This window comes from Oryzias melastigma, linkage group LG21, assembly GCF_002922805.2.
Source record: "Oryzias melastigma strain HK-1 linkage group LG21, ASM292280v2, whole genome shotgun sequence".
Taxonomy (NCBI): domain Eukaryota; kingdom Metazoa; phylum Chordata; class Actinopteri; order Beloniformes; family Adrianichthyidae; genus Oryzias; species Oryzias melastigma.
The window spans coordinates 783,414-796,642 of NC_050532.1; the positions used below are offsets into that span (position 1 = coordinate 783,414).

At 39.4% G+C, this 13,229-nt stretch overlaps 1 protein-coding gene across 1 annotated transcript in view; it reads right to left on the reverse strand.

Moving 5' to 3' along the window:
- Positions 1 to 8,091: 8,091 nt before the first annotated feature.
- The window catches only part of LOC112155139 (SH3 domain-binding protein 4), a 63,818-nt gene continuing 58,680 nt past the window's right edge, over positions 8,092 to 13,229 (reverse strand). The window contains exon 5 of the mRNA XM_024286625.2: positions 8,092 to 12,689. Coding sequence (XP_024142393.1) covers positions 12,465 to 12,689 — 225 coding nt within the window. The 3' untranslated portion in view covers positions 8,092 to 12,464. The remainder of the gene's footprint in view (positions 12,690 to 13,229) is intronic.

Genomic DNA, 13,229 nt, shown 5'->3' on the forward strand with positions numbered 1-13,229 from the left:
CGCACTGGGCCAAATTTTTGAGTGAGTTATTTTATTTATGTTTTTAATCTATAACTTTTTTTTTTTACATTTGACACAAAATGAGTGGTGTTTCGGACTGTAAAAAAATATATGAATATATAGCCTATTTACTGCAACATGGCACTCCCTCCACTAGCTGGAGACCTAGGCAGCCGCCTAAGTCACCTATGCCCTGGGCTTGACCGACTACTGTTTGGTGGGTGAACACAGGACAGGTCGCAGGGACTTTGTCAAAATCCATACTTTCAAAATTCCTAATCATTATAAACCATTTTCTGTATAATTCCCAACACGACCAGCGCTGAGCACTGCGTTACACCCCTTGTGGTTGTATTTGGAATTCTTTTCTGCTGTTTATAATTTCAGTCTCATTTTCCATGAAGAGACAAATTTATGATGACATTTAAAGAGAAGGATTTATCTTTGTGTTGGTGAGAAAATTCTGGCCAAATAGCTATTGAACGAATGCAGAGAAGACGATCATGAATAATGACTGGAGAGTAAAACAATTCATCTTTTTTATATACATTCAGCAATAGATCTACAACTAACATCGCTGTGGCTTCTAATGTTGCTTTTTTTAATTATTTAATTTGACCAAATGTTTAGGAGACCTCTGATCTGCAGGTTTAAGATGATTGTCCCCCCACATTCTTTTAGTTTTCAGGTCTGAACACAGTTTTGATGGTTTTATTCTCCTCACATGCTTCTATTGCACCAAGAAACCAACAATTTGATCAATAATTCTCCCATGACTGCAGGATCTGTTTCAATTAAACAACCTGACAGAGGAAAACTACTCATGCATCAACTGCAGAAATCTGGAAACAAATAGGGGTCAGTTAGTGATACGTTCTTGATTTTTAAACAAAATCTCTTTCTTGCTTTCTTCCTTCATGTGACTGCAACAAAAAAGACAGAAATCAGCATTTGAAAGTAAAAGTTGTTTTTTCAGATTCCAGCACCTAAGTGTGACCTCTCATGGTCCGAAGCATCTGTTCTTTCTCCATCCTGCAAGCATACACACAAATGCACAGATGTTGCCATGGCGACCTGCCTGCTGTGCTCTGGGGGTTGCCATGGCGCCAGTGTTTGCTTGGAGTGGAGCGTGCTCGTTTGACGCAGAGCTTCTGTCTCCTCCAGAAGCTCAGGGACGACAACTGTTTTGTTTGTTCCCGCTGGATGTTAACCGACTCTTGGAAAGGATCTTCATGACCGACGCTGAGGAAGAAGAGGCTGTGGGCGACACAAACACACACAGACGGAAGACGATAATGAAGATGTAATTGAAATGATCTATGACGAACCCATTGTAAACAACCCTGCAGTGTAAGGAGCTCGTGGTAAATTAAAGGGAAACATTCCTTTTAGATTGTAAATCTGCCTTTGCTTTTTGAAGTAATGTGTGCAAACAAAAACATTGTGAAGAATGAAAGTGGAATCTGAAGGAGCACACAAAGGAGACAAGAGAATATAAATTTAGGTTCAGAGGACATTAATCACTTGAACATAACTTGGCCTTGACCTAAACTTTTGTTTTCTTTTTGTTTTTGCTGAAACTTATCTCTCTTTTTCACGCTATGTAAGAAAAAAGAAAAAGGTTTTGAAATGAGAAACTTTAACTGATGAAGTCATCCTGATAGACTGTTTCTGTGACCTGCGACCTCTAGAGTGATACTGAGAAGGAGATCTGATGTAGTAAACCTTTATGTGGATACTTCCGGCTTGAACAGTAAACCAAAACCTCCAACTCTTATTTGCATTTTCATCCCTGCTTTCTCACTTTGCAAATAAAGGTTTGATTGATTTGTTCCTCTAAAGCAGGGGGCTCCAACTTTCAACATTTAAAACACATTTCTCGCCATCCAAAAGCCAGTAGGAGCAACAAAGTCTTCACTCACCAGAGAAGTTATAGAAAATGTCTGATTACAAAAGGTAATCGGAGCAGTACAAGCTTGATGAGTGATTCTTTGATTTATTGTAGTCTGTGTTTAATCCACGCTCATGTGAAAAATTAGGACACAGTATGAAAGCTTGTATATTTTCCTCACATATTTGTATTTATAAAAATTTAATTTTAATTTTGACATCACTGAATTATCCAGATGATGTAATTTGGCATAATTTCCAAAGAATACTATTTCTCTTTACATTTAGGTTTAGACACTTAAAACATATTCAAGGGACCACAAACAACGTGATTTCAGCCAAAGGAGTAAAAATAGCTAATAGGGGTCAGGAGGCATTAAAATATAAGTAGATTAATACTCATGTTGTAGTTAAAATTGTACTGTTATCACATTTATTTTTGCATTATTTCTTTAAAATCTTTAAAAATAAGATTGGACATTGAGATGAAGATTTTTTTTAAAGACAGAGCAGATTTATTGATGGTGTCCTAATTTCTTCACATGATCTTGGTTAGCAAGCCCAAGTGGTTTAAAAGTGGGCAGAAAATGTGGCCCCAATTGGGTTTGTTCACATTTTCTGTGGTGGCTCCACCTGTATTTGCCAAGTGACTTAAGTGGGGTCCAGTGGGTTAGCATGCTACGCTAGCCAGCTGCCCGGTGGACAGCGTAGGGTGCTAGCAAGCTCCACTGTAGCGAGCTCCACTGTAGCATGCTAGTGAACTTCGCTGTAGCATGCTAGCAAACTCCGCTGCAGCATGCTAGCAAGCTCCTCTGTATTGAGGTAGTGAGTTCCACTGTAGCATGCTAGCGAGTTCCGCTATACCATGCTAGAGAGCTCCGGTGTAGCATGCTAGCAAACTCTGCTGTAGCATGCTAGTTTTATCGAGCTAGCCCTGCTGTCCACCAGGCGGCTGGATGGACACAGAACAAAAAGAAAAAAAAACAAAAACAAATACGACCAGCCATAACACCCCTACTCAAAATAAAACTTCTTCCCCAAAAGAATTTAATTCTAAGACTAAGAATTTCTTCTTTTAATTTTTCTTTTTTTCCCCTTAAATTGGGCTCCCCCCCGTTCTTTTGTATTTTAACAGGACAAGTGAAAGGCGATTATAAAAAAAAAACAGGAGAAAACATTAGAAGCCTTTTTCAATATCTTTATTAAAAGTTTATTTTACTCTCTGTCGGTATGTAGTACACATGTATTTTTTTCACATCTAAAATATGTATTTTTTTAAGTTACAAATATTTGGGGGGATTTCTTAGAAGGAATAATTATTTTAAATCTTTCAATCACCCTTTTGACCTACAAATGAAAGAAAGTTTGTGTGATTTGATTCAAGTTCCTGCTATTACCTGAAAAATGTGAGAAGCTTATCTAGAATAAAGTGTTTGTTTGCCAAATCAAAAATGAACCATGGAGGAATAAAAGGAATTGGAACGCAAGTTTCAACATAAAATGGGAGTTCATTCCAGCAGCATCAAATCATCCGATGCTTTTTGTGCGTACGTGGGATGATGGAATGTCTCCATTAATCATCTTTTCAAGTGCTTGTGTTACTTGTTTCCATGTTCTCCGTATCGTTTCCTATCTTCTCTCAGACGTTCATAACAGAGTGTTTAGTGCCTGGACTTTTTTACGGAGAGACGGGGCAGAGAGGAGTGTTTGTGGAAGGAGCCGAGCGGCGCCCTGTACGGAGGAGAGCGTTGGCTTCCCTGCCAGGTTTCGATCTCACTCACCTTTCCCATCGCTGGGCTGAGAACAAACGAGCTCTTGTTCTGCTTTTGTCAGCAGAGACACAAACTCTGGCTGCAGCGAGATCACAGGAGCTCAGGAGTTTTCTGTCGGAAACACAACTGTGTTTGGTTCAGAGTTAATGATTGTCCCTACAAGTGAGAGAGATGCCGTTTACATTTCCTTAAAAAACAGGGTTTTGGTCTGAATCTGGATGGTCACATTTTTTACTGATTGCATATTCTCCTTATGCATGGGCAAGTTTTGTCCAGCTTCCAAAAACATGCTCCTTAGGTTCATTGGTTACTGTAAAACAGGGGTGTTAATTACATAGCTATAAACTAGATATACAGCATTACCTGCGATAATGCTAGTGTGAATGTTGTAAGCTGAATTTGGCCGCTGAAGATGCTGAAATTTATAGCTGAAAACGCTGATGTTGATGCTGAAATCACTAAGGTTTGATAGGTGAAAACACTGAAGCTGATAGCCAGCTAAAATATTAGCTGAATGCCAAATTGGCCTAAAAAAACTAAAAGAAAAAACATAACTTGGGTTCGCCAAAGGCTAGCATGTAGCCTAAAAATGTGCTAAACTCCAAAATCTTATTAAAAGCAAAAATGGTCCAAAAATCTAGCAGAATACTAATTTTCAAAACTTTAAAACCGTAACTTTTTAACATAATTATGAATAATAAAAATTCAGGAATATTATTCCAGAATAAACCAACTTAAACCTTAAATAACTTTCAATATTTTACTCTCCATAAAGTATATTTTGTCAAAATTATAGTTAGAAATAAGTGCAAGATAACATCAGGGGATTAATAACAATAAAATAAAATGATCTGGAGGGCCGGATTCGGCCCCCGGGCCTTGACTATGACACATGTGGTCTAAAGTGTCTCAAGGTGTGAGTGTGTGGCCCTGCGACAGACTGGTGACCTGTTCATGCTATCGCCCAACAGCAGCAGGGATAGGCTCCAGCAACCCAGTGACCCCGAAAGAGACACAGGTTAATTAAAACAGATGGATAGAAAAAATCCAAAAGTTTACTTTTAATTAGTTCTGATGTTGATGGTAATTTATGAATGAACAGGAATTTTCATCAATAAGGCAGCATAACAAACAAGCCTTTTCAGGACTTTTCAGGCTCACTCTTCTGTGCCATAAATATATCTGGACTTTAAGAGTCAGAGACTTTTTACGACGAGTTCTAACAGTTTTTAAAGTCCGAGTGAGTAGCCCTACTGATGAAACCCCAGAGGATATGTGGAAGACAAGCAGTAGTAGAAAAAAAATGTAACTTTTGACACTAAAGAGTTCCGCTCTGATCATCTTTTAAACTATTTGTATTTACATTTATTATTTTGCAATTTTTAACCAAAATCCTGTTGTTTTCTAGGACATAGTTTCTGCAGAGCATCAGGAGTTCATTAGAAGTTTGTCACTGAGTTGTGGGCGGGACCAATAGCTCAAAGTGAGCCTTCCCATATTTCCTGTCATCCATCTATTTGTTTACACTCTCTAGCTTACAGCCCCTCTAAACCCTGACCTAAAATTAGCGGTGCCACAAAAATGGTGAGACAGTTCAGAGATATCCAGCCGTACAGTTTTGATCCAGATTCCAGCTCAGACGAGGAAAACAAAGACGTTCTATTTGTCTGGAAGTGGATGCATCAGGATGGAGCGGAGCAGAGAGCTTTTGGCCCACCGATTAGTTTGTACAGAATAACTACAATCTTTTTCACTTTTTTTCTGCTCCTGATTTACTATTTCAAAAAAATACTTAGAAATGTGATTTTAATCTTAAGTTTCTTTAAATAAATGTCCTCAATCATGAGAAAAATGCTCCAAGAACATGTCACAAACACCATTTTCATTGGAGCACGACTTTAAAATTAGTAATACACTTAAAACACTAATTAATACACTTATGATACAAATTTTTAATTAAAAAAGAAAATATTCTCATTAGTGTTTAATTATGAAGGTTTTAACTAAAACCTCACAACCTAAATGTCTTGAAAAGCAGTTTCCATGTTGAGCTGAAGCCTATGTTTCTAAATCTCCTCTGGGGGGCGTGGCTATTAGCGCTGAGCTCGGGAGCTCCGCCACCAATTGAGGGAGACTTTATGGAATTTTCTGAGAATTTGTACTCATCCCAAATGAGTCCATCAGAGCAAATAGTTGTGGTATGTCAAAGAGTGTTTGTATTGAAACTGTGACATCCTCAATGCTAAAGGGTTAAAGCATTGTGGTGCAGATGTAGTGATTGACCTCTGAGCAGAAAGTCGGTGCGGTTCTCTCTTTGCCTGCCCACGTCAAGGCAAAACAGTGAAGCCCTCATGTCTCCAAGGGGCTGCAGGTTAGAGCCTGGTGCCTGAGTGCGTGCATGGGTGAATGGGAATGTAAAGCATCTGCCATCCACTGCAGCTAATCTGAAACCAGAACACAGACCAGAAAAAACGAAAGAGCCTCTTTAGAGTGAACGTTCATTCTATACCATCTATACTTCATGAGTGTTCCTGCTGTTCTGCTCTGTGGATCTTCTCTGCAGTCACTCTCAGGAGCAGCATGGATGCGTGTGCAGAAAGAGAACCCCAGGCGCTCCTCTTAATTTGCCTCTAACTCCTTTTTCGTGAACGCTACAGGCAGTTTGTGGCGTCTAAGTCGCACAGCATCTCTCACAGTTGTCATCTTTGCACACTAGAGCCAGAAGTCCATTAAGTGCACTGATTAAAAATTCAAACCAGCAAACATGGGAGACCCGTTAGACTTGTCAGCTGAAAGCTCAGTGTGTAGAATGGGTTTCCCCTCGTCCCCTCTGTGTACAGATTATTTTGGAATTTGAAGCTTATACCGAAGCGTGTGCAGCTTGGTGAGCCTCGTCACCCTGGGGGAGCTCATTACAGACGCTGCAGGCTGCGGTTTGAAGCCTGTCAGGCAGCTCTCTGCTTTAATTAATTCCACTCCTTTTGGCTCCTTTTTTCTCCTCCATTAAATTGTGTATTTAATTAAGCTCCACTTGTTTCAGTAGTGCAGACTGTTGGAGACACAGACAGTAAATCTCATTTTCTCCTCCCTTCCTAAAGACTATTGGAGACAAGACTCCTCTAAGAGCAGAAGCAAGAAAAAACCCAGAGGCTGTCCTGTTTTTGTTTGTTATTATACTGTTTTCTAATTTAGGTTTAATCCTGAACTCTCATTGGTGCATACTTTTGTTAGTGTGCATCAATGAGATGCGGTGTGGGGGGTGTTTATTAAAAGGTGACCATCACATTCTCAGCTTCACCTCTCTGGGTTCATATATCTGTCAAGCTGTGTTCACACCGGGCTTGTGTCGAGTCTTCAAGGTTATTGTATTGGCACCAGTCGCGTCCCATGGACCGATCCGCGGTTGGACAAAACTCCTGGACCCTTGATTTAATTGGGCCCTGAATCGAAACCCCCAAAAAACAAGGGTGCAGGCGTTTTGTGCAACCGAAGACGGTCCACGGGACGCAATTGGTGCTGATACCCTGACCTGCACCACTGATACCGCTGCGCATCCCGTTCTGGGACTGTTGCACATCCGGTGCCAGGTTAAGGCGGATTTATACTTCCACGCGATTCGTAATCGCTTGCATCGCAGTGGTCGCATGACCACCGGAGCAGAATCGCTTCAGTCGCATCAGAATGCTGCACCTGCTGGTGACATAACCTACGGCTGAAATGTTACGCCCGGAGTGCAATCACGGCCAAATCGCGTCATTTAACTTGAATTTATTTCAGCGATTAGAGGACACGACTACATAGAAAACTGTCCAGAAAAATATATTTTAACACTGAGAGAGACAGTGAGTGGAAAACTAGATAGAAAATAGAGCAAATTACTGGAAAAATATGTCTTCTTTCTCATATCTTACAGCCATATAGAATGCAGTTTGTCTTTTTTTATTTAATTTTGTCGTCCTTGTATTCCCTGCTTCTTTTTAGTGGATGAACTCATCACTTCCTCCTCTGCCTTTCACGTACCTTCACGCTCGCAGCCTTGCAGATGCTGCAAGTGTCTGAGCGGGATGCTGATCATGTTAAAAATGAACGCAGAACACGGTCGGGTTGCTTAAAAAGTATAAAGACCAGTCAGAAGAACATCGTTGTTATAGCAGAGAGTCGTAATCAAATCCAGCCAACATTAGAATGAACGAGACCATGTGATTGTGGACGCGATGCGAGCGATTACGAATCGCATGAAAGTATAAACCAGCCTTTAAGGTACCGTTGTGCATCCAGTTTCTACTAATAGAAATCTAACAGAGTAACAACAGAGTTGTCAGAGAGGTCCTGCAGACATCTACAGTAGCTATGTATTAGGTATCTAGTAGACATCCTGGTCCATAGTGGGTATGAAGGATGCAGGACTCACAGATTCTCACAGGTGGTGTACAAATATCGACAGTTTATTTCGAGTTCTTACTCAAAAGTTTGCAGTCATAAAAAAGAAGTCAGACTTTGATTCAGTCACATTGAACCACAGAGAGTGTGATGCCAAAAGCTTCATCAGACAGAGACATTACAACAGTGACCTTTACTTTGTACATCTGCTCATCAGGCATTGATTGGTGGATGTGATCAGGCATGAGAAGATGCAAGAATTAGAGCACAGTTTCATGAAAGTCAGCTGTTAAATGTCGTAGTCACAACTGCCCTTATGGGTGGAAACAGGATGTCTGCAGGAGAAAAATGAGCAAACCTGTACGGGGCACACCAGAGGTCTGCAGGAAACTTTAAGATCTTAGACCACTTGGTGAGCCTGTAGAGCAAAAATGTCCATGCAGAGTTTTTCTACAGGTGTGCTGCAGGCTAAAGGTTGTAGTGAACACTTAACATGTAAGGGTAATTAATGATGAAGTAGATGAGACGCAGGAACATTGTATGGATTTTTCATGCTCCTTAAACCATGCACACTGCTCAAGGGGCCCATTAGTCCTGTTCATGTGACAAGTGTGCACTCCTTATGTGCAGCCTGACTCTTAGAAATGAAGGAAATAGTGTTGTTTGTGTAGATGTCAGTCCTACAGTCAGGTATCACCTGCTCATCCTTGTACGTATAACCTTTCCACATGGTCAGTAAGGAGGAAGTTCTCACACCTTATTAACGGTTAAAGTGTGGCATTAGGACATCGTATGACAGCATCACCCTTATATTATGAGTGTGGATAGCTAGCTTTACAACAGGGGTGCCAAACTCATTTTGGTTCAGGGGCCACAATCAACCTGTCTGATCCTCGAAGTGGGCCGGACCAGAAATATAATCCCAAAATAACCTATGGTCAACCTGTTATCTGCAGCTTTGTCTTGTCTTGTTTTTCTCAGTTGGAAGAAAATGCCTCAAACAACCAAGTAGCCGAATCACCTATTATTATTATGCATTCATTCATTCATTCATTTTCTTGGCCGCTTTGTCGTAGTGGTGCCGGAGCCTCACCCAACTACTGATGGGTGAAGGCAGGGTTTACCCTGGACAGGTCACCAGTTATTATTATTATCTTTTTCCCAACGATATTTTGGTAATTGTGGTGTCACACCTGACCATTTTTAGAGCAACTTCACAGCAGTGAGGCTGGCAGGGAACCAAAGTGCATCTTATCGAGGTTGTGTCCGAATCCCCCCCCAACCCCTAACTACTAAAAAACTAGATAGTGCGGGACTATATAGTGCCCTGGATTTTAAAGGTAATTCGAACACGATGCTCACTACTTTTTTTTCGTTTTTCTAAAAAACGGATACAATGTTTTCACAAAGAAAAAAATTTAAAAAAAATGAAGATTTCACAACGTTTATTTATGACTCCACTGTGTTCTGATGGTGAAACGTGGATGGTTTCTTCAAATATTGCATGTAAACACGTATCAAAATTGTTCGACCACAATGTATTGTGGTCAATATCCGCTAATCTAGAGAGAATCGATGTACGCTAGTTTTTCGCAAAGACTTCTGGGAAATTTCGAGTTTACTCGATTTGGAATTAGTAGATTCAGACAGCACTAGAAAATGTTGAACGCACTATATAGTGATTGGGGGGATTCGGACACAACCCCAGACGTGCCATCATGTGCTTGCAAAGAAATGCTGTTTATTTCTTGATTTCTTGTTATGCCGGTATTTCTTTTCTTTAGCTCCCCCTAGTGCCAGAATTGCGAATTGCAAGCATTTCTTTAAATAACCATAACTTGCCACAGGAATGGAATAGAAACTTGCTTCCCCCCCCCCATCCTTGTATATTTCTTTTTAATGACTGGGCCGGATCAAACCATATGGCGAGGCGGATGTTTGACACCACTGCCTTACAAATGCTTTACAATACATGCATCGCACACACGACAATGGTACATTCCATTTTCATGGTGTCCCTTAAGGTGCAGGACACACAACCCTCCTCTTAAGGTTCTCCTTTCTTCTTTATGACCCATACGGGTCAAACCCCCACCCCCCCTCGTATGGGCACATGTGACTACGGCTTAAACAGTGAGAAGGTCTGAGAATGAAATCATGTTTATTACAAATCCCCTCAAAACCAGAGCAGATATTCCAACCATCTAAACTAAGGCTGCGTCCTAATTCCTTCACTTCTCACTATATTGTGCACTTTATAGTACTTTGGCTATTTTGTAGGGCTGTCTGAATCTACAATTCCAAAGTGTTCTAGAAGCTCCCATAAGTCTCTCCAAAAACCAGCGTGCACTCATGCTCACTAAATTGGCCAATACAGATCAAAATGCATTGAGTTAAAAAAGTTTCATGTGAAAAAATAATATTTTAATTTATATTTTATAACTTTTTATCATCAGAACACATAAATGGTGAAATGTTCATATTTATTAAGCTTTCACTTCTGCAAATCTGTGACATCACATTTGGTGTACTTAAAAAAGTAGTAACATGGTGTTAAAATTGTTTTTTAACTATCTAGTCTCACACTGCAGTTTTTAGTTGTGTAATGCTGCCATTTCTGCTTTTCAAAATCAAAATTGTATCTTTAATTTCTTTTATTAACAGAATTTCAGGCAGTTTCTTTTATTTATTTTTTTTTGTTTTGGTATCTCTTATTTTCCAGATTGTGTATGTTTGACCCGTTAAAATTCTACTACATACTAAATTAATTCGACAAATTTGGTACAAAAATTGTTTAGTTTCTGCTAGAACAAACAGAAAAAACCTTGTAGTTTGAATTTTTTTACAAGTTAAGAACTCCATCAACCCTTTCACATCAAAGGTCCGGTGTTTATGCTGTTTGACTTACTGATCGTGTTAACGGTTAAAAAGTTATAGTATGTTGTAGATTTTGCGTTTAAGCGACACCTCAGGAGTTAAAGGGTTAAAATCAATATTCAGTTTTGACATCTGGAAATATGAACGTTGTGAAACAAAAATAAATGTCCAGCTGGAGTTATGGCTGAAAATCAAATAAGAATGTCAACAAAAATTTAGAGAAAAAAAAATCTAAACTGCAAAAGGGACTAATGATTTTTTTAATAGCCAAAAATATAAAATTTTCCTTTTTAAGCGCTTTGTCACCTCCAGTTAACGAGATTCTGACCGTCCACACAGCTGTTCATAACATGTCAAGATGTTTACGATGTCTGAGATCCTTATGAGACATCTGCTTTTTGAAATTCCAGCGTTTGACGGAAAAAGAGGCCCTGAAAGCATCAGGAAACAGAAGCTTAGCCTCACAAAATGGCGTTTTAAGGTATTTTTCTTCTATTGCTAGGCACATAAACATGTACACTTATCAGACCAAACAGCAAAGCAGTGACTCAGACCTTAGATGGAGATTTTGTCTGATCAGATAAAAACTAATCAAGTTAAAAGAACAGAAGTTTCTCTAATACAAGCTTAGTGATTCTTTTTTTTTCAAAATAAACTGTATTTTTCAGTCAGTGTTCTGGATGAAAATTAGAGTGAAGTCAGGACTAACATAAATAAAGAATTATGTGATTTTTCATTCTGTGTTAGGGTTTAATAGCATAAACTTTTCAGATTACAAATAACTTGAAATAGATGAGTTGTTGTGGCAGTCCCAGCTTCAATTGGAACTGCATGTCCTTGTAAGCCTATCTGATAGTCTGCTGGTTGAAATGATACAATTAAAACTTGCAGCTTGCAGCAGAAGTCCCACTAAGTGAGCATAGCCAGTCAGTCACTTTCTACCAAAAATGTTGCATTGAGTCAAACTCCAGTCATTTTTTTTTTCTGTTAGCGTTGCGCCTCTGCAGCAACACTGACAGCTTTCCTTCAGTCAGAGGTTAAAACACATTAAAACTCACAGGTGGCAATTGTTTTTTGTCAACATTTTCTTTTAGACTTAAACCAAAGTGCTCCTCATCTGTTGACTTACAGTATAAATGTATATGGAGAATCATAGGTTTAAGTTATTTCTGTTGCTGGTTGTAAAAAAAGCCAATTGAGACAACATGATGGAGAGCAGAAGGAAGAAAAACATAAATAGAGCAGGTCTGACACGTAAGGTAACAAACTCTAATATTTATATATATAAGACAAAATAATTTTACTCAAAAATAGTGTCTCTTGGCATGAAATCCACAGTTGTTAACCAAAGAATCCAGAGAGTTGCTTTACAAATATGCTGTGCCATAACTGGAGTACAAAAATATAGAAGTGTGCAAGATCAGCTGGGAGTCAGAGAGCTCCACGCAGCGCAGTGCAGTCTGCTGTTTGAAGAGAACAATACCACCACGTCCTACATCAGATCTGCAGCCTTCCCTGTTTGGTGGGGGGGTGGTGGGAGGGGTCTCAGATGGCGTAGTCGTCCTGAACAGCTGGACTGAAGGCGGAGCTTCGCAGCACATCCAGACAGTTGACCAGGATGAGCGTGCCGGTCAGGTGCTTCCAGCGCTTGGTGATGGGGCTTTTCATCTTGTCCAGACCCATGTGCAGCTCCTGGATCACGTCCCTGTAGCTGTCGCCGATCTGAGCCGCCCACGTGACCAGGAAGTCATAGGCGGGCTTCCACATGGCCTGTAGACACAGGTCAGATGTTACACCACTGAACAGTACATGTTTCTCACTGACCACAACTCATAAAGAGCCACACATCCTTTAGAAAAATAAGACTTTGTATTTATGTTATTGTTATTTTGAGAAAAAATATAAATAATCTAAAATTTTTTGGAATAAATAAAACAAACTTTAAGAGAAAATAGATATTTTTTTCCAAAATATGAAACAATTTATAACTTTTAATAGAGGTTCACAAGACTTCCTTTCAAAATAAAAGACTTCCTGTGTCACACAGGATCATCTCAATGGAGCAAATCTAATGGTAGGTCAATGGAAAAAAACAAACATTATTTTAAAAAGTTTGTGGTGCTTCTTAGCCAGAAATTCATAAATCTAACTTTCTAAAATTAAAACAGAGCTAATTAACAGTACTTTTTTTTAAACCATGAGTTACACCTAAAACACTGGAATTTGTCAAAATGTTTAGTTCTTGATTATTAAACCACTATTGTTACTGTGCTTTGGAGGCTAGAAGAGTGATGTCATTTTACTTCTTCT